This window comes from Amyelois transitella, chromosome 5 (genome assembly GCF_032362555.1).
Source record: "Amyelois transitella isolate CPQ chromosome 5, ilAmyTran1.1, whole genome shotgun sequence".
NCBI classification, from domain to species: Eukaryota; Metazoa; Arthropoda; class Insecta; order Lepidoptera; family Pyralidae; genus Amyelois; species Amyelois transitella.
In genome coordinates, this window is record NC_083508.1 from 5625451 (window position 1) to 5647800 (window position 22350).

The following is a 22350-nucleotide window of genomic DNA, read 5'->3' on the forward strand; positions in this document are numbered from 1 at the left end:
ATGATAAGTTCAATTTTCTCAAAAACGAATGATCATTGATAAAAAAATTAAAAGCCAGTTCTATGATAAAATAAAGTCGTGATCTCAAAGAAATGTGCCCGTTTGTAATACGGGTTGCTCCAGTCTTTTTATCACAATTGCTCAGTTTGACATGTTGTTTATTTTGTATCTCATTCCTCGCAATATGTACTTACTCCATCAAGAAAATACTTTTCTCAGATATCGAAACTATTAGGACAGCTGTAGCATAACAAAGCATTCAAATACACATATGCATTTCAAACAACACAACATTTATTTGTGGACATAAAATATATAGACATCATACATACATGTATTATTAAAATAGAAGATTTTGATCAGAAGGAATAAACTCAAAAACTAGGGAACTGATTTTTTTAAATTCCAGCACAGAGGCACTTCAGGAGAAGAACATTACTTATATTTATTATGGGAATATCCCATAAGAATATCATATATCCCGAAGTATCGGATTCAAATGTAGTTTCTGATATTTTTACATTAGGCAGCCTTTCCTTTTCTCTCTCTATCACCGCCTATTTTCAAATCATAGCTTAAAGTAATCTATTTATTTACTATACCTACCATCGAGGAACCGTTCGAGAATATGAGCTTCGTCGTGCCTGTGACTGAAAAATACGGATTATTTACATTTATCATAAACATACTATTCCATTTGGACGGCAGTGTAAAAACTATTCTTGACCCGAAAACAGTTGACTTATGTTAGGAAATGTATTCTGTTCCGAGGCTCCTTAGAAATTGAAAAAAATATAATCAACTTTCAAAAATAGGTAATGTAATATATCATCATTATCATATAAATAGTATGGCATTTTTATAGGTAAAATAGATACCATACCGGCGCACCCCTTTACACCATTCCTCTCTATCATCTTTGCGTGGTTCTGCTTGCACAGCAATGCTTCGGGGCCGGCTTTTATCTCTCCACTTTGTCCAGTTTTCGGCCTCCTCAGTTACATACTTATCTCCGGTGACATATCTACATAACTGAAAATCTATGATTTTCTGTATGGCAATATTTACAGAATGCATTCAGGTCACCTAAAACGCTAGCAGTGTATACGAGAAAACAGCGTGACAATCTATAACAGTGATAACGAGCAATGAATTGCTAACGAAGCTTCCATCACGGACTGCAACAACAATGACTATTGAGAAAATCCCCCGGCATAGTGTGTTTGTCTGTTTGTATATTGTGATTTCTGATTTTCGTATTGTGGTAAATTTATTAATCCATGCTTCAGTTTTTATATTATATAGAGATTTGTATTTTTCTACCAATGTTCGGGAGTAACAGAGGAATTTCTTCCGAAAAATTCGAATGAGTATGAAGGGCGGTGCGTAATTTGATTTAATTACCAAGAAACTTAAATAAATTCATGAAAGGAAGAAAAATTGAATTATTGACTTAGAGTGTACTCAAAACTAAATTTATTTATTATTACTCAACCGTAGCGTAGGCTCGGTGCCTTAAGATTACATCATAACCTACTGATATAAAGCCCATAAATATCGATATCAATATCACAAATTAACTGATTCGTTTAAAAATGAGCATATACACACAGATCTTAATACAGTCCCATCTAAAGTATGACACTTTTTATAAAAGGTACAAGTAATAAAAATGATAACGTGCAATGCAATTAGACTAACGAAGCTTTGAATTCGAGGAATTGCAACTAGCATCAATAAGAATAATATAAATTTATAGGAAATCCCTGAACGCCCACCTGGTAACATGGTGTTAATTTAAATTGCTTTTTATATATAAATCTTTTCCAATATTTTTACTAGCTTTTGCCCGCAATAAAGTGCTTATATTCTTTCTCAGGGTCAACTCTACCTCTGTACTAAGTGTAATCAAAATCGGTTCAGTGGTTTTAGTGTGAAAGCCTTACAGACAGACGGACAGACATATAGTTACTTTCGCAATTATTATATAAAGTAGATGGATGACTTTATTGTTTGTTAACGTTATATTCCTACCTCTTATTTTCTTAGATATTAGATTTTCTTTACCGATCGAACATGCTACTCGTATTTGTATTGATAGGAATCACAAATTTAGTCACGAGGAGAATCATTTAGATATAAAAATTCCATTGGATTTTTTCATTGAATTGCTGCTTTGAAATCTAGTAATTACTATGTAACCATATTAAATACTTACCTACCTTATTTTGTCTCCATATGAAGCTAGTTCGAAAACACAAAATCCCTGCTACTAAATGGCTACTAACTACTTAGTTTGTTGTCTGCTTTGATCGCTCGATTCCGATTCCCAATTCCACTGGAACTCATTTACTTCGACATCTATTGAATATGTATGAGGAATCAGCTTGCATCTGTTAAATTTAGTTCCCAAATCGAAGACGTAGCACAAATACATAACCTATGTCCCTACTACCACGTACTATTATACTAAGTACTTAAGGGTACAGTGCATCTACTTTATGAATCTCTATCTCATCTTTGCTGGTTCCCAGTTACGTCCGCTGCCGCAATGCTTTTCTGATTTTCTGACATTTTCTGATTGGCCTGGGTCTTGGATGTTTATATACATATATTATACAAGTATTTTTTATAAAATATAGTACCGTTGAGTTAGTATCTCTAACACAAGTCTCGAACGTAAACCCATCTTTCATATTTAACCTATTGAAGTTTATAAAGCCAAATGGAGACGCTTTTCCTCAGCAGCGTGAATTATATACTATAAAAAATTAATAATTGTTCAGAAAATAACAAAGTTTTAAATTTGCCTTTTCTTGACACAAATAGAACTGACAGGTTCAGTATTCTCCACCGAAAACTTCGCCTTTCAATATAAGAATATTCTAAAGTTTAGGCGCCGAATATCTTTACAAACTAACCAATTAAAACCATTCAAGGTGGGTTCGTTTGTTTACAAACAAAGGCGTGTTGTATAAATTAATATTGTTGTCTTTCGACGTGACCGCAGCCCTGAGTCTTCGGACATTTACCATAACAATAATAAATGATTGGGTATTTGATACGTCAACGTACGTTATGTTTTTAATCAATAATATTGAGGAAAACGTTCAGAATAATTGTATCAATTCCTTAAAAATTTCTATTTATATTTTGTCGGACATTAATAAAACACATTTTTATATTACTTACTTGACGTTTATTTAGAAATAAATAAGTAGGTAATAAATCACAAAGATTGATTTAGCTCCTAACGAAGTTATCGAGACTAGGATTCTAATTCAACCACTAATTACTGTATTTTATATTTTGATAATATGTACCTACATATTCAGACAAACATCCCACATCATGCAAATTAGAAAAAGAACGCTTTTAATTATGCCTCGGTCGGGAACCGAATTGATTATTATACTTGTTACACAATTTCATCAGTTTATTTTAGTCAAATATCAGCAGTATAACTTTAGATGATAACGACGATGATAACTTAGTATAAATAGATGATAAGTGAATAGCAAACCCAACAGGCAAAACTTAGTTTATTCTGAAAGTATGAAACTTTATACCAACCCAATTCTTCGCCAAATCTCCGATTTCGGAAATATTGTAAACTCAAAATATTTCTTAAACTTTTGTTGTTACCGCGCTTTACCACTCGTTAAGATCAAGGAAATATCTTCCCAAATATTTATAGAGAATTTCCTCTTTGATTAAATAACTACAAAAATATCTTTAAAATTCGACCTTGAACCTTGTCAGGACCTTGAATTATTTTTTTTTTATTTATCATCATGAAAAATATATGTCCATAAAATTTCGTCAAAAGAAACAAGTTCCTTTTAATGTTGGCATATTTACAACCTTTTAAAAGAAGCTTCTTCTTCTTCTTATGGAGCCTTCCTGCACTCTCGAGATAGCTGCTCGGAACAAGGATGTGCTTAGGTTCGAATAGATATTTAAAGTGCTGTAAATTAATAGAAATAACATTGTCAACGAGTAAACTCGCCAAATAATATCGTATCATGATTAAGATCATCCTCATCTAAAAATGAAGTACGTGTATTGTAATACTGCTGAACTGCTGAACGTAGACCTTACCTTTAATTATGCGCAATGTGCCCATTTCTTGGTTATAATGCTTGTCAAATTGAATTGTCTTGTTGACTGTGGACAGCGAACTAAACCGGTAGGTTGTATCGATAACTATATATTGTCAATTAGCCGAGGTGAGACAAATAAAACACAGGGCATTTATTTTTCTATTAGACGAAATCCCAAATTCATTCTGAATGGAAATTTAAAGATAGCATTCAATGATACATTTACAAGGAAAATGATTCATATTGAGATATTTTGTAACACTGTTCTTACATGGTTTTATTAATTCTATGACACACATACATAAGTAGTTATTTAAAATATTTTTTTTTATTATGAATATATACTGTATATGACTTTATACTATATAAACTAGCCTTTGCCCACGACTCCGCCTGCGTAAAACGAAAATCCTCAAGAATTTCTTGAAATTCTTTCTTTGTGCACCCTAGACCACATAAATCTAAATACAAAAATTTTAATTTTGATTCCAGTGGTTCGGGATGTGCATTATGTGTCAATCAGTCAGTAACTGAAGAGTTTTATGTACTTATGAATATAAAAAAATATTTAAATTAAGCTCTACTGTAAATTATACGGCCACGGGGTAACTGAACGTTTTGCTGTACTATTACTATATATTGTATTCAGTTTTATTACAATATTAGTTATAAGTAACATTAATAAATAAGTTGCTTAAACATAAGCCCTTAAATTATAATTTTGTTAATTACGTCAGGCGTAAAATGTGAAGTAAGTACTTCATACTTATAACCGGAGCAGCTTTGACAGTCACGTTTTGATAAATGAAGGCAATAAAATTGGGCCACATTTAATATTCGAGCCTCGTTTTGTAACGATTTCCCACAATTCAGTTTGTTATTTCAGTGAATTAATTCAGTATATAACATTTGTATGGTCCGGTCATCAGGTGAGGCTTATGAGGGTAATCTCTCTCGAACACCGATCCAAATCGTGAAAATAAAATGTAACGTATGTTAGAATTCGCCGAGTATTTTATGAGCTAATTTCCTTTTAAAGGTTCTTTAAATCAGATAAAGTTAATTCTCTTCAAGTGACTCCCGCCAGTCGCGCACCCAGGTTCCTGCCGCTGTAAAACGTGAAATATGTTGCTCAATATCCGTCGTGGCGACTGGAGCACTCAATCGGGAATACAGACGCCACCCATTTATATGTCCACCCCGAGACCCGTCACACCTGCGATACTGTTTTATTTTTAAAGATATCTTTACTGACCAGAGTAAAATTCAAGCAAATTCAATTTATTATGTAACGTTTCTGAACTGAATTTCTATTTTTATTTTTACCCTCTCTATTACCGTTCCCTTAGGAACTTTATCAGATCTTTCATTACGGAACGCCAACGAATATTATAAGGGTATCGTCTCTGTGGTATTTAACGAACGTGTCTATTTTCGAATTCAAAATTTCGTTTAAAAAATCCGATTTCTTGTATTTTTTAGCGCAATCAGATTTAATTTTTTAATGAATTTAGCCCTAATCATAAAAATCATTATCTTTGCCGTACAGAGAGTAACTAAAAATTTATGAAATAAAATTAGTTCTGTACATACAAAACGTATTATTTACTTGAGTTTACGAGTACGAGTTTATTAGCACCTATATTGTATAGGTATAATACGAGTACTAAATTATACACTTTAAATTTTTTTTCATAAAAATTGTAAGATTTTGGAAAAACGGAAAAAGTTAATAAATTCCTACCAAATAATATATTAAAAGTGATAAATACGTAGATCTACGTATGAGATTTTTAATTTAGATTTAAACATAACAGCAATTTCTCGTTCGGGCACACGGGGCTTGTTATCATGCAAATCCTATTACTTTTTGCAAGATACGTAAATCTGCGATACACATACATACATAGATATACTTAGATAGATTCTACGTAGGTAGAGCGTCTGCTTTTTATTAAAACGGACATTTTCGTTTCGAAATCTACTCGATAATGTTAGGAATGAGTCTGTGTAACTGTAGTTTTGTAACTGTACTGCTGAATTTCAATTGAACTACCTGAATTTCGGGAGTTATCATTCAATTCCGCTCGTCAGAATAAGCACTTCAACTAGCAAAATGACAATGTAGACATCTACGCTTACATACTAATATATTTTTTTATGTACCTATACCTACCCAATATCAATAACTATTATGAAAAAAATATTTAGAAATATGTCTGTAAGTACATAATGCATGTAGTAAATTACAGTATACCTACATTACTACATGCATTACCTAATGTTTCTAGATCAAGCCCAATTAATTTAGTTTAAGAGATAAATTATAGCCATAATAAACTTATTTCCCAATTATGATCGTAAAATCAATGGACACTGCGGAATTGAAAAGGTACCAATGTCAATTATTTCTTTAGCCAAAGCGGTGGTTTTGGAGAGTGGTGGCTAATCCTACATCGCCATAATTATCAAACATACGTCGTACAATTACATCTTTATACCTTTCTGAAAAAACAGAGCAGTCCTTTTAAGAAAGGCAACGTTCAGCTGTATGGCTTCATGAAGAAATTGATATTTTAGGCTGCCAGCCTATTGCCTAAAAGAAGAATCGAATATCAAGTTTTTTAGCCTTTCCCATGATTGACTTATTTATTTTTCACTAGCTGTTGCCCGCAACTCCGTTTGCGTGTTATTGGAAATACGAAGGTAAGGATTATTAAATTTACTCAAATTTCCGAACATATAACAGAATAGATGGTCCCTTTGGCTTCCACATCACATGATACAGAGCTTCTTTATTCGCCAAAAGAAAATGCTCATCAGGTTGAACAACTTTGTTAAGATGTCTTTTCCATTGTACGGAATATTTAGCTGGTCTATAATGGTTCTGCATCACGTGTTCCAGATCTTCGATCTTTATACCTACACGCCAACAGAAATTGCACATCAGGTTGAACAACTTTTGTTAAAACGTGTTTTCGATATTTCCTATAGTTAAGCTTAACTGTTAAAGTTCGACCTGTTCCAGATTCCAAAATAAATTATACCCTATATGTAGCCAGGCATAAGAGCTATACAACAAAAAAAAGTTTCATTTAAATCCGTTCTACTGAACTACTGTTCCGGAGATTAGCGTGTACAAACAAACATACAGCCACTTTTTTTTCAAATTCGAGCTCGTCTACTATTTCTTCATCGTAATAAATTATTATTTTTAAATATACCCAATGTACAGACAATTTTTTTTTAATGTTAATTTATATGTATTGATTATCAATGTAGGGGTCCGTATTCGTTTCACACCGCATGGGATTCGAACCGCAATCTGAATAGCCCAAGAGCCTATTTCAAATACAGTACACACCGCAGTAGCAGAAGCGGTGGTCCGAAACGACTAACGATCCGTAGAGTCACTCTTTCCTTACTGTTTTATTATATTTTTTTAAATATAGATTGATTTATTTAAAATTTAAACAACAATGAGAAACGGCAAAAGGAAAGTAGGTAACTGTCGTCTATCTTAGTGACACTTTTCCGTAATCTTATTTATCGGTAAGTAGTAGAAATTACACCCAACCCGACAAAAATAGCATTGGGTCCTTTCCTAGCTCGAACCCGATATAGCACTTCTTAATCCTCAACCAACCGACCCTTTTTTATTAGTATTAACCTTTTAAAAAACTTAGTTTAAAGTTTTCCTGAAAAGTCTACAAGAAGGGTAGAAGTATTTATATAATAATGTAATAGATAAAGATAAATTAAATTTTTTTATTTGCATAATATGAGAACAAAAATGTCTTAAATGTAAATGTACCTATACCAGATCTTCATATTTACCCTTTCGGATGTCGCAAACCTTACGTTATAAGGAGCCTTGATTGTGTCTGTGATTGTATGAAATCTTTAATCTCAAGTTATTACATAAATTTTTTAGGATGACTCAAAATTCAAAATTTTTATTTATTATTAAGGGACATTTCAACATCACTCAAATATTGTCACTTCTTTTGATTATACAACATTAGTTGACGTCAAAAAAATTACTTAAAACTAAGAGGAAGCCTCTTAGTTTTAAGTAATTTTTTTCACAAACTGCACTGCAGCATTTTCCTTAACAACGTCAACTTTTCAATTTTCTAAACTTAGTAAATTTGTATAGAAATGGGGACTCTCTTTAAAAACAGTTCATTTACAATTAAAGTTTAAGAATCAATATCTTATTTCTGTCGAGTAAGTTACAAAATGTGAGCGCTACAATACTACAACTGTTTAAAAGCCCCTGACATCAACAGCATCGGAAGAAGGAAATAAGGTGGCACCACCCAAGGGGGATGTGAGCCAAGATAGAAGCAATCAAGTTGACGTATGCGTGCGGCGAGCGGTTAAACTTCACAGCTAGCCAGCCCGGCAAGGCTTGATTACATACCTACATAATTTTCTATCCTAATATTATAGACGCGAAAGTTTGAGAGGAGACGACGGATGACTGTTTTAACATTAATTAATAATTTGTTTATATATAACATTAACATAACATAACATTAACATTAATGTTATTTAATATAACATTAATATTATTAACTATTGAACGGAATTTAAAAAGTGTTAAATTGTCAAATACTTAGCATAGATGCTTTTTAGTAATTTAAGACAGGTGAAACCTAAGCAAAGGCAAGGGTAAAATGCTAGTTAAAATAAAAGTAGAACAATATATAAATACTTTTACCTTACCAGTCTTAAACTTTAATTCAGTATCTGGTTCCGTATTTTTATTACTTCACCTGCCTTTGATGATTTTCTATAAGAATCGGTCAAGATAAATGACGTTTCTATAAAATCCCAGAACAACCTATAAAGTTGATCGTTAAGACTAAATGTTTGATTATTAAAATCAAATCACGAAAACACGTGATACTTATATTCGTTGTGGGGTGCCACTCTTTTTGGCATATTTCCTATATCGTTTCGTATTACTCCCATCTTATAATTCCAGTATTATTTGGTGAGTGGCGTTGGTAACAGGAAGCAAACCCTATTGAATGCCGAAACCTATTAAGCAAAGGTTCAGTCTTTAAGAGTTTCGTTTCATAAGAAGCTCTAAGAAAGAGAATCCTGAACATTCTTAGCACTAAAGGTCTTAGCATAATGGACTTCCGTTTGTGAAAAGATTTCTAAATTTACTTGCCTTTGCGCTCTGAATGTAAATTGCAGTGCACGGGGACTACCAAGGGGTTCTTTAACTTTAATGAACTGACCAGGTTTAGTCAGAACAGAACTATTTATTACGTAGCTATAACATTTGTATTTGCCAAAACTTGTCATTGCATTTTAAACATCAGTTTTATACTTCTTTTAGAGAACCGCCCGAGACTTTAAAATGAGAATACAGTCAAAATGACATATAGAATTATATATCAAAAAGAAATAATATAGTAATAAGGAACTTTTTGGGGCGGACACACAATCCTCACAATTAAGGTACGGTTATAAAAAATTTAGTGGATCTAAGTACTTCAAGATCCAAGAGAGAAAAGCTTCCGAAAGTTTTCTTAATATTGTATAAATAATACCTACGCCACGTAAGTAGATATTCGTATTTATTCATTTGTGTAATAAATATTTGGCACTTAGAAACAAACTTTAATTACTAATTAAGTAAGTACAACAAGCAAATTAGAATTTTACTAATTACCTAATTCCTGAAATTAATCAAAATTATCGGCTTAATTTGCCAATTCGCTCATCTAATCTAATATCACTATGTGTCTAAGTATATGCAGCGTTTGTATTAGAATGGTAAAGTAATTAATGTAAACTAGGTTAGTGAGTGCTATGGCTGACTGGCAATCGATCCCATGTTATCATCCCCTGTGCCAGAATATGGCCAGAACTTAGCCCGGAACTTTATATCGGAGTTCCAAACAATAGTAGTTTCATTTTAATTTACATCCGATAAGTTAGATTTCGCCGAAATATCACTAAAATAAGCATAATTTCAGTACAAATTAACAATAATGAGAGCCACTTCTCTTTCGCACGAGCCCGATAGAGGAAAGTTTTTAAGTTAAAAAATAGTATTTAAACTACTTTATAAATGACATGGTCGCGGATTTCGTAAAAAAAAATATTGATAAAAATAAAAAAGATCGCAATATTTTCAATTATATTCTATTTCCTTCTTTTTTTGTATTTTACTTTCCGTAATTCACCTATTATTTCATATCACCTGAAACTCTACTTTTATTTCAATTTATTATGACAATTGTAGGTACACACGACATCCCGGGATACCGTCTTTTGTTCTCCGAATTACCATTCGTCAGAATTAAGCCGGACATATCCGGCATTTCGTAATTATGAGGCAACTATTTCGCCTGTCCTCTACATTTTGTTGTCCACTAACTTAGGTACACCAGAGATTATCAAAATAAATATGTTATGAGCATGGCTAAAGACGTTATTGCAAGCTTCATGTGCCCTTCTAAGATAAGCTATACTAATTATATAAGTACATAGTTACCTACAAAAATCACGCCTCTTTCCCGAAGGGGTTTTCAGGGACTACATCTTTCCACATGCCACGATCGCTACATAGTTTCTTTTGTGGGTTTCCTTAAGAACATGCCTAGAGCAAAAAGAGTTAATCAAAATGTTCTTTCTTATAGTAAGACCGATCAGCTATTCCATCAATTTGTATGGGCGAAGAAACATTTTTATTTTTCACTTTTTGTTGTAATTTAGGTACCTATACCTAATCCCACTTCGTACTAACAAGAGATATATAGAATATAACCTGGAATGACACATCAGTTACTTTTTATCCCGAAATTCTAACGGAAGCAGCTTAATTAATAGTGTTAGTAGCCTAAGCCCCCTACCCCGCTCGCATTTAATTAGAATCGTTGTATTTTTGGTTCCCGTAGAAATTATGTTGGTATCAAAAAGTAGGTAGTCCAAATTCTTCTCCAAGGGCTAAACTATATTTAAACGAATTCTTAACTAGATATACGTACAAAAACTCTTAGAAAGGAAAGCTTTGAAAATAATTCAGATGCACAGATAAAGAAGGCAAGGAATTAAAATTAATGCTGATTAATAGAATTGATCCGGCAAGTCTAGGAACTGTTAATAGATGTGACTAATGAAAATTTATTGCTATTTTTCCAAATAATATATTCAACTCAATCGTGTTCCGATTTTATGAATGCACATTATATTAATGAATGATTTTTCTTTTCCGTACAATGGTACATACATGGGATACTACAAAGTTAGTATTAGTAGGTAAGTACTAGTAAAGTTTCACAACAACAACAAAACGTTAACAACAACTATAAAACGTTTCTTTTAAAAATTTACAGCTTTTTTTATTTATATTAAAATAAGTTTATTTGTTTATAAATATTACATACAATTGTTTATAATTAATCAGAAAAGTACTAATAATAAATATACCTAATTAAATAATTTAAACTAATATTAATTATTTTATAATAATAAAAAAAAACTATTCTAAATTACAAGCCAAAAACATTATTGTTTAAATTTTGACCCCTAGGAAGGGTTCCCATCACGCAGGCAGCATTCCCGCGCTGTATTGCAATAGCAATACGCTGCGCAAGAAAGCTGCCCGCGCGAGGGTCTCCTGTTGCCTCCCTCAGGCGTTTGCTGAGCGCCTTGTGGAGCTCCCGCGCGCCCTTGCCCCAAGGACCAAGTGTCTCGACACCAAACGGTACGAACTCGTACTGGGTGCCAAGACAACTGTATTTATTGGTCTTGAAGCGCTCCCGGGCGTCCGCCGCCGCACCAGCCTGTTTACTGGTCGCAGGGAGGTAGGACGCCGCCAGCGTATCTGCGCAAGTGGCGTCCCAGACCAGCGCGCGACCCATGCGCCAGGGTATCAATGACATCCCGTCGGGGCGCTTGCCATCGTCTCGCACGATCTGGGGCTCAAGGGCCACGGGGACGTCGGCGCTGACAAGCGCCCGTCTCAGGATGTCATTGAGAGCAGCATGGCGGGATTGGCGGCCGGCACCCGAGGAGCAGGCAAGACCATGGTGACCTAGGCGATCAACAGAAACCCCACAAGAGGCACAGCTGTGGTCCACACAGACTTCTGCCCCAACTCTGAGACCGACAGCCACGCGAAGAGTTAGGGGATTTAGAAAAGTTCCTAAAGCAGGAGATGGATAGGCATGAAGCCAATGTCCGGACTCTGGTCTGGACACGGCTAATAGTCTAGCCCTATCTCTGCTAAAGGAATTTTCTAAAAGAGAACTGAAAATAAAATTAGAAGAAATGGAATCCCAGGCCCTTTGGCTTTGTAGCTTGGAGGGAAGATTTGGACTCGGTCCGGTTAGCCAGGCATTTGTGGCCTCATCCAAGCACGCAATCTCGTAGTTTGTAGTCGCAGGGACCTTAAGAATATTACCTACAAGATTAGATGTGCTGTGGATAGAGGACAAGAAAGCCGGCAGGGCTACACAAGAAATTTTTCGGATTCCTAAGCCTCCATTCCTAATTGGAAGGGAGGCTTGGGTCCATGCCTCTTCGCCAAAACTTATGTTGAGTATTAATTCAATTTTATTTTTTAAAAGTTGATCAATAGGTTGGACCAAAATGGGGTATTTCCAAATAGGGCAACAACGGAGCAGGTAAGTTAATTTTGGTATGAATAAACAGAATTTTAGAACGAATAACGCAGAGTGACTGCTAATTTTGGTGAGGCGGTCCGAATAGTCAGTGAATTTTGAAATTGATTTACTAAGAAGGGAAGGTATGGCCTCATCAAATATCGGTGAACCAAGTAGGTAGAGACTATCTTTTGTCAAAATTTTAATATTAGGGGCTATGTTATTAAAATTTTGAATAATTTGAGATGCCAAAGATGTATTTAAAGTTTCAGAAATATATAATTCACATTTATCAAAATTTAATTCCAGACCAATATTAGAGAACTTGTTTTTTATATCAATTAAATCTTTCAAAACTGTTTTAAAGTCTCCACCTAGGGTTCCGTCATCAAGGTACCATACGTTTAATTTTGAATTTAAACCGTGAATTATTGAGTTAATTGCCAAACTGAAAATAGCTGGACCGAGGGGATCACCCTGCTGACAACCCGTGGCCGAATCAATCTCATTATATTTGTGTACTAATTTTGAAGGAGTATGGTAGCATTGTAGTAAAAAGTTGTACAATTCCGGAACATGCAATTTAATTTCATTCAGCAAGGTATCCCTGTTGACCGAATTAACCCTTCATTGCATGATTTTTCCTATTTTCTTAAAATAAATCAGGTTGATGTAATTAATGCTCTAGATTAAAGGAAAAATATTTAAAAAAATCCTAGTATAAATAAGAATTTGAATTATTTAAAAAACAGTGATGAAAATTTACATCATTATGCATTGTTACATATATAGCTCAGTACTAAATAAGTCAAAATATATTGTTAACTTATTCTCCTTTATTCTAAATGATAATTTAAAAAACAATTATTAATTTATTCAAGCACAAATTAACTCCACATTGATTACACGAAATTGTGGAATAGCCTTTACATTTGGGAAATTTACACCGAAGTGACCTTTCTTATTTTTTATTGTAATTCTTCTTCTAGTAGACTGGTACTAGGGTTTTGTTGTACGCAATAGTCATTTATAAAGTTGCCAGCAACAACAAATTTAAAGTTTACATTTTTTGAGTACCTTTTTTTCTTCACTAAATGTTATGATTGAAATTTCCATCATCATGCAAAGGCGTTTTTGACATCTAGTTTTAAAAGAACTTCGCACATATTGGAATGAGTAAAGGTGCGCACGGCATGCACTGCAGCTTCACACCCTCCACGTGTGCCGAAACCAACCTGTACAGGCTCAAAAAGATTTTGTAATTTATGGCGAGTGAGCCGAACGCACACTTTAGCAGCTAACCGTCTGAACGTAGACCCTACAGCAATGGGGCGTATACCACCGTCCTTTTTGGTCAGGGCAATAAGATTCGCCCCATAGATCACCGCTGACACGTCCTGACAGACATCTCCCAGCAGCATAAGATTAATTAGTTTGGTAATGCTTGTTAGGACATTATTACCCGCTACTCCAGTGCCGTAACTGGTCAAATCTATCAAATGCTGCGGGGAGATACCGTCAAGGCCAGACGCCGATCCTTTGGGAAATGAGGCAAGGGCTTCTTTTACGTCTTTCTCAGAAGCATGAAGACAAGCGGATGAATCTGTTGGAGGGTCTACAAACAGAGGAGTGGAAGGACCTGGGGGGTGTTTGGATAGAAGCGCAGCTGAGGTCTCTGGTGTATCTGGTGCAATTTTGTCGTTAGAAAACAACAGACGGGTAGCACCTCTAAGATCCCCGTCGTGTATTTTTTGTTCAACTTTTTTCGAGATATCATTACTATATGTTGTGGTGATCTTGAACTTTTGATTTGACGGAAGATTTTGTGAGGCAATATTATTTTTTATTTTTCTCGTAAGAGTGAGATTGTCATTGTTTTCAGAAACGTGTAAAATTTTAAATGAAAATGTAAGAAGTTTCTGCCACGACTCTAGATTATTTGAATTAACGCAGGTGTTTATGATTTCCGATAGAGCGTCGGCTACGGGGGCTCTCGCACCCCGGGGCACTCGTTTGATGATTGGTGTGTTATGTTTGAGTTGGCATAGAAGGGTCTGTAGGGGAACTGTATTATCTGAGGGTGTGTTGCTACAATTGGCAGAATAAGGTAATGGAGTGGATTGGATAATACGTACTTGATGGATGCGGGACTGATGAATATGTAAACCTCTTAGTGTTGTGAAAGTTCTAGCACAGACACAACACTGCATGGGGGGACAGCAGGCGCAGTTCAGGAAAGAGGTAATAAAATTACAAAGTATAAAAAGACTCAATAAAAAAGAAAACTAAATCCTACTAATATTAGGCGTAAATGCGAAAGTTTGTGAGTACATCAGAAAAAATAGAAAATCGAAAATCCTTGGATGACATTGAACTTGCTGGCGTGCATACATGATCTAGGTATTTTTCCTTGAAACAACATTTATGTGAGCACTATAATATGTAAGTTATTAATAAAACTTTGTATTTCCAAAGGTAAATCCAATCCAAATCAAAATCCAGGTAAATAGCAGCTGACAATAGTTATAATCAATATGTCGGTACGGACTTCGGAAATTTCTTTCATTGGGCTTCCTCGGTGGTAATCAATTGAAAATTTTATAATATATTCTTGGCTGTGCTCAATTCACTATAATTTTATCTTTTAGCTGTAAATTCAGAACAATAAAGGAAAATAATTTTAGGATAATGTATATGACATGTTATGACAGACATGTCATTCATTTGTTATCATTGGCTTTTTTTTATTTTATTGTTGGTAAATATATACGAGGAAACTGTAACTTACATCTCGAGGATACTGGCAATACAAATTTTGACAGAAGAATTGATTACATAGTTGACACTTGACAATGACAGATGTTCTCATGGACATCGTCGTGACGCGATGATGCTTCATCGAATTGATTATTTGATTTCGCTCACTCGCTAGCCGGTTTTTATTAAATAAAATTCATATTAACCACCGCATTTTACAAAACTTATAAACAGAATCGAATTTATTGACTCAAGTGGTCTTTTGTGGTTATAGTCAATGTTTTATTTAACGTGAAAATAGTGAACAGCACCTCTGCAACAGCATAAAATGGCTCTCGTAATTTATGCACTTTTCTTGACTTTTTTATTTAAAAATACAACTGGTTTAGGCGAAATTATTTACGCTATTAATGCAGGAGGTCCTGCTCATACGGATATATACGGAATTCACTATGAAAAAGATCCATTGCAAGGAAGAATCGGCACCGCATCAAATTATGGGAAACAGTTGGTTATGATCGGACGTGTCAACCCCAAAGACGAAATACTCTACCAAACTGAAAGGTACCACCATAGCACCTTTGGTTATGACATTCCAGCAAATCATGACGGGGATTATGTTTTGGTGTTGAAATTTAGTGAGGTGTACTTCAATGCGCCTAACATGAAAGTTTTCGACGTAGTCTTGAATGGAGATCACACCATTGTTGCAGATTTAGATATTTATGATAAGGTTGGCCGGGGTGTAGCTCATGATGAATACATACCATATTCTATTAAAAATGGAAAACTTTATTATAATGAAGAAGAATCGGACATCAGGGGAGGTAAAATTAAGGTGGAATTTATCAAAGGTTACAGAGATAATCCTAAAATTAATGCTTTGTATGTCATGAGAGGTACTATTGATGAAGTGCCTAAACTTCCACCTTTGGTTTGGCCAGAAAACGACACGGAGGAACAAAAAGAAGAAATAGAAGAAAAAAGCACAAAGTCTAGAAGAGCCAGTGGACCTAAGCAGCCTGATCCATACTCTATGGATGACTTGTCCGTTCTTATTCCAGTATTTATTACTATTGGTGCTTTTATACCTCTACTTTTTTGTCTTTGTAAACTATAATGTGAGAGATTGCATAACATGATTTGCAAATGTGTGTTTGTATGCTGAATAGTATATTATTTATTGTGGGTTTTTAATTTGACAAATTTTACTGTAGATTAATAATAAATATCTTGCATAAATTGAAATAAACCTTATAATTTACCACTGTCAAATAGTACAAAGTTAAAAATTAGGTATAACTGAAACCCGTCCTTCATTAAATACATATTTTGAACATTAGACCTACTCTGTTTAGGACACTCTTAAATTTGTTGCTGTAAATAAATAATTATAGCTAAATAAACTTTTTTATTTAATTAAATAAATGTTTGTAAAAAGTTCATTGAAGTAGTTCTCAATCAAACAAGAAAGAAGTAATAATAAGAATATCAATATTTGCCTACAGTTTCGCAAAAATGTCTTCGTGTAGAACATAACTATTAAACACAGCAAGTCACATATACAGCATAAATTTTACCTATTGATGCAATTCGATAAAATATTTATTCCTGTCCTCAGCAAAAAAAGTATGACATAAGTATAGTATATGTAGCGGGAGTATGATAAGGCTCGACCGCCACCAAAAGATCTTCCGCCAGGCTAGGCAGTGTTATGCCTGGCGAACCGCGGCTCCGACGATGTTGTGTCGGAGGTTGTATATATGCTCCAATCCGTGAAATCTTTACTTACGCGATTGCGGTTTTTCGTGACTTGTGTATAGATGTCGCCATATATACTTTACATTTAAATTGCTTTAATAAAACTTTCTCCCATTCTTTTCTTCAGATATACATACATATAATCACGCCTTTAATTTTACGGGGTAGACAGAGCCAACAGACACGAAAAGACAGAAAAGCCACATTGATTTGAACATTAAGCCTTCATGGGTTAATGTGTTCTACTTTTTACTGTGACAATGTATACATAGCTAGTAAGAAGCTGTTAGCAAAAAGTGATGATAGTGTCATATAAAGCTATCCTAATCCTATAATATTTTTTCTTATTTCTGTTTTATTGCACGAACTACTCATGATCATACATACATACATACATATCGTCACGTCTATTTCCCTTGCGGGGTAGACAGAGCCAACAATCTTGAAAAGACTGAATGGCCACGTTCAGCTATTTGGCTTAATGATAGAATTGAGATTCAAATAGTGACAGGTTGCTAGCCCATCGCCTTAAAAAGGATCCCAAGTTTGTAAGCCTATCCCTAAGTCGCCTTTTACGACATCCATGAGAAAGAGATGGAGTGGTCCTATTCTTTTTTGTATTGGTGCCGGGAACCACACGGCACTACTCATGATCACCTTGAATTTATAACTTTTTATCTGACTACTACCCCAGCTTGGATAATTTGATGGTGTCCGAATTGTCATTGAATCATTTTGTGTCCGAGCCGTCAGCAACTCGACGGAGATTTTCAGAGAAACCCAAACTCCTCCCCGCCACTCCAATATTAATTCCAATAAAAGCTTCGTAAATAATTGCATTCAATATGCATACATATGTATATGCCACAAAGTCAACACTTTCGTAAAGAGTGAAAGAACACGTTTATCTGATAGTAGATAGATAAATAGCTAGGTAATCTATCTTTATACGTAGATAGATAGATTACCTAGCATTTCCCTTCGCTAGCTTTAACAACTTGCACGGACAGAGAAGAAGCTGACACGCTCTGTGACTGTGAACAGGGTGGAAAGGAAGCTTGCGCTTAATGAGTGTGCCCATTTTTATAGTCGTCTTTTCTACATCCATGTGAAAAATAGATGAGCTAGAAACCTTGTTTCCCATTAGTTCACGGAAGAAAAGAATCATAGTAATGAGATATGTATCATGTTAACCTGTTTTTAACAATTTTTATTTTTATACCTATTATTTTACAGTGGGAGAAAAGATCGTGAGCTTACTCCTTTAGGCAACTGCATGTGTAAAACCATGTTCGATCAATGATCTTAAGTAAATACTTTACCCATTAAAGGTTGCAGACGTCAAACAGGAGGCATTAGGGTCAAGTGATAAGCAGCCTAGTCTTTACTAATATCATAGAGCTGAAGAGTTTGTTCGTTTGTTTGAACGCGCTTATCTCAGGAACTACTGGTTCGAATTGAAAAATTATTTTTATGTTCAATAGACCATTTATCGAGGAAGGCTTTAGGCTATATAACATCACGCTGCAACTTTTAGGAGCGAAGAAGTAATGAACAAAAAACGGGGAAAATTATTCCTCTTGAGGACTTCAATGATGCCCAAAATAACTATTCCACGCGGACGAAGCTGCGGGCACAGCTAGTAGTAGAATAAATATAATCATAGTTCATCGAAATATTAGACATGAGTTCTTAAGAAAATTCCATATCGCTTTAAATAATATTACTTTATTTTAAATGCAGTCTTATACAATATAAACGGACATGACAATAAAAAAATAGGCATTGGACGCAAATTACCGCTTTACCTTAGTGAACGTCCTTGCTTGCTTAGCTTAGATGGCTTAAATTATAATTTGTTTATTCAACTTATCAAGGAGAATCTCGGTTATTTATTCTGTGTCTTCTAGATTTCAATTTTTGTGACAGTTTCACTATTTTCAGCAATCTGTAACAATTTTCAATATTTGATTTCAGAACTTTGATTAAGCGATCATGTTACTATCGCGTTACATAAACCGGCCAATAAAGAAACCATTATTTTGAAATCCCGTGGGTATTATGAACTTTGTAGGTAACTCAATCATTATACCTAATCTTTAAAACCCTAATCAAAAAACCTTTAAAGAAATCAATCAATATTTATGTAGTTAATTTTCATTTATTTTTTTTTTAAAGTATTTATCATAATTTTCCATTTGTATAATTTAACAATTCATGTACTTTGGAATGCTACCTTAAGTAGGTACTTAAGTACCTAATTTTAATTTTCCATATAGCTACGCATTTTGCGTTAAAACACTACGTTCCCGAACAAAATGGATGAACATACGGACGAACACGACGACTATATGGGCATAGGTACCTACGCGTTTTTGGCATTTTGCTAGGGAACTACAGGTTAATAAAACAAACCTACTTACGCGTTTGACATGCTCTGTATCTTCAACTCGCAACCTCCTCTTTGATTCAGCACAAAACCTTTCTTACATTTAGCGTTAGATGTTGTGAGAGTAGTCACGTTTGATACCACAGCATTTTCGCTTTTTGTAGTGGTCTCTATTTCAATTTTTGTTGATGTAATATTATTGATCAAAACCTGCGGTTTTAATGTAACAGGATCTGATACGTTTATATTTATCGTTGCAGCTTCCATGGTCTCCAAACTATCGAAACTCGAGTTAACCCCATCTTCTTTTCGTAAATGTAACCCTGCTGTTGCGTTTGTTTCTACTGATATTTTATTTAGAGAGGAGATTGGGTCACTCTTTGCCGTCGAGGTAGAAGAATCTTTAGTAGCAAAAGTCGTTGTCTCAGTTTCTTGAGTATTATTCTTGAATGGTTCTGTAGTAAAGTCAATCACGGTAGTTGCTACAGTTACGTTGTCAGACGTGGTCGCGGTGCCCATGGTTATATTCAACGGTTTCTTCGACGTACCTGTCTGAGGCTTGATGGTCATTTCAGAGTAGTCGTAGGCGTAATCAATGTCCTGTAATATACCAATTGGATGACTTATTATAACTTATATAAATATTGGATGAAAGTTTATAAGTACCTTGTAATGTATACACGGGCATACTTACATACCATTACCTGGATTGATTTTTATTTTCGATACCTAGGTACTTACTATTAAGTAAGTCACTTTAAGTACGTACTAAAACCTCTTCTGAACTTTCTATGTGGGGATAAAAGTTTGACTATTGATTTACCGAAACTCGATTTCTCATTAACTAATTAGATGAGATGTAACCCAAGTTCAACCGACGAAATGTTATATTAAATTACCTACCCAATAAGGCTAATAAAGCTGTTGTTTTTTACAAAACTGTGCTTTGAAACTAATGATACAAATGTCGACAAGTTATTCTTCATGGCGCATCCTTACCTTACCTCTCGAGAGAAGCAAAGGGTGCACCTCTTGACTTTGATCCTAGATTGGATAAGTAAGATTTTTACACGAAGCGCCTCTGTGTCTCAATACCTATAGGTATCTAGCATGTAAGATAGGTAAAATTTTGTGGAATTAGATATCAAACTACTAGTCCTATCCTAAGAATATACAACATGTCTCACAAATTGAAGAAGGCACTGGAACAATAGTGTATCTTGTTTTCTTTCGAATAAGTATAATTAAAAAAAAATACTAATAAGTACTATGCTAACTAAAAGAGATTTTATTAAACAAAAAAAAACTTACTATCGCGTCTATTCAGGCATACGGCCCACCGTAATACTAATTAGGTGGTAAGTCATCGCAACCGTATGCTGTATGCCCGGAACACCTAGGTTTGTGATTGTTGTATAAATCACAATGAAACCTCTTCTTATAGGTAGGTATGACAATAATATAGAAATGACAATATAAAATTCTACGTTGAATGTTTGAAATGTTCTAATAAAACTATGATACACACCTCATAATACTCTTCATGCTTCCCACTTAATAATGCGAAAATTTGAAGATCTTTTAAATCCACCTGTACATTTAATTCTCCGGTCTGTGACTGATCATACACATGAGGAGCTGCGTCCACTGATAATAAACAAAACAAAAAAACGAGTTTCGGATACATGTTAAATTTTTTGACTGAATACGCAAAAATCGGGAACCGGACTCTGTTCCTGAGTGCTGATCTCGTGCGTTTGCGCAACTAATCTGCTGACTGCCCTGCGCGCTTCATACTAGCAAGTTATTTCCAACAACTAAACAGTTATTTCAAGTAACCGCGGACAGGTCGATAGCCCCAGACCTCCAGTCAGTGCAGTGCGTCCTAAGATTACGTAAGGACCGTGGACAATTTGCCTGAATAACCGTTAAATCTGTGATGGGGTTTTAATCAAGCGCAGTACACGCAAAGTTTTGTATTTTCAAACTTGGTACCTGGTAAACAATGTGTGCCCGCGACGTAGAACCCTCACTCGATTGTCTGTACGAACATAAAATAAATACATCACGCTCTCTCCCGTAGGGGTAGGCAGAGACCACATCTTTCCACTTGCCACGACCCCTGCATACTTCTTTCTCTTCATCCACATTCATAACTCTCTTGCATGGTCGTCGGTTTCAGGTACTCTTGATCCACCTTTTGCTAGAACGTCTGATTTGATCTAATACGTTCGTCTAGGCCATTCCACTACAACTCCATTCACACTTCCTTTGTATATTTGTTTAGTCAACCTTCTTTCATTCATCCTCTCGACATGACCAAACCATCTTAGCATTCCTTTTCTATACCTGTTACTATATCTTCTTACACATCACAAAATTCCGATACGATATTGTTCAAAAAGCCTTTATCCATCCTTTCATACCTTTTTTTTCTCGTCCGCCGATGAACCCCAAGCGATAAAATATAGAAACACCTACGACTAATATGGTCCAGCGTTGGTATAGACAGGTTATTACCGGACGCGGAGCGACCCTTGACTGAAAAACCCAGTTGGGATTTTAAGTACCTACCTAGTTAAATAGTCAGTAAACCTGCACACCAAGGACGATTTGTCTGTCACCGTAAGAACATCACAACGATAAAAAAAATGTTCTTACTAACTTAGGTGCCTTTTTAATTCAGAAGGCTATTATTGCCTTTAAC

The 22350-nt window shown here is 34.8% G+C and overlaps 2 protein-coding genes across 2 annotated transcripts; one reads left to right on the forward strand and one right to left on the reverse strand.

The window, feature by feature from the left end:
• Window positions 1–15588: 15588 nt before the first annotated feature.
• LOC106139064 (malectin-A) lies at window positions 15589–16888 on the forward strand. Its single transcript, XM_013340403.2, has one exon. The coding sequence runs from the start codon at window positions 15822–15824 to the stop codon at window positions 16611–16613; it is 792 nt and encodes a 263-aa protein (XP_013195857.1). The 5' UTR covers window positions 15589–15821; the 3' UTR covers window positions 16614–16888.
• A 2238-nt stretch (window positions 16889–19126) lies between these two features.
• On the reverse strand, window positions 19127–21408 carry LOC106139042 (uncharacterized). The gene is made up of 3 exons (XM_013340376.2): window positions 21172–21408; window positions 19678–20243; window positions 19127–19202 (listed from the first exon to the last, which is right to left on the reverse strand). Exons 1-3 carry the CDS (start codon window positions 21328–21330, stop codon window positions 19127–19129), a joined length of 801 nt encoding a protein of 266 aa, XP_013195830.2. The 5' UTR covers window positions 21331–21408.
• Between the last annotated feature and the right edge of the window lie 942 nt (window positions 21409–22350).

What these genes read in the sequence shown, in the direction of transcription:
- LOC106139064 (XM_013340403.2), top strand. Translation starts at nt 15,822, where the DNA reads ATGGCTCTCGTAATTTATGCACTTTTCTTGACTTTTTTATTTAAAAAT.
- LOC106139042 (XM_013340376.2), bottom strand. Translation starts at nt 21,330, where the DNA reads ATGTATCCGAAACTCGTTTTTTTGTTTTGTTTATTATCAGTGGACGCA. An exon ending in AGCATGAAGAGTATTATGAG is followed by an intron (nt 20,244 to 21,171) that starts GTGTGTATCATA and finishes GGTATATTACAG; the next exon opens with GACATTGATTACGCCTACGA. An exon ending in ATACAGAGCATGTCAAACGC is followed by an intron (nt 19,203 to 19,677) that starts GTAAGTAGGTTT and finishes AAATTGTTACAG; the next exon opens with ATTGCTGAAAATAGTGAAAC.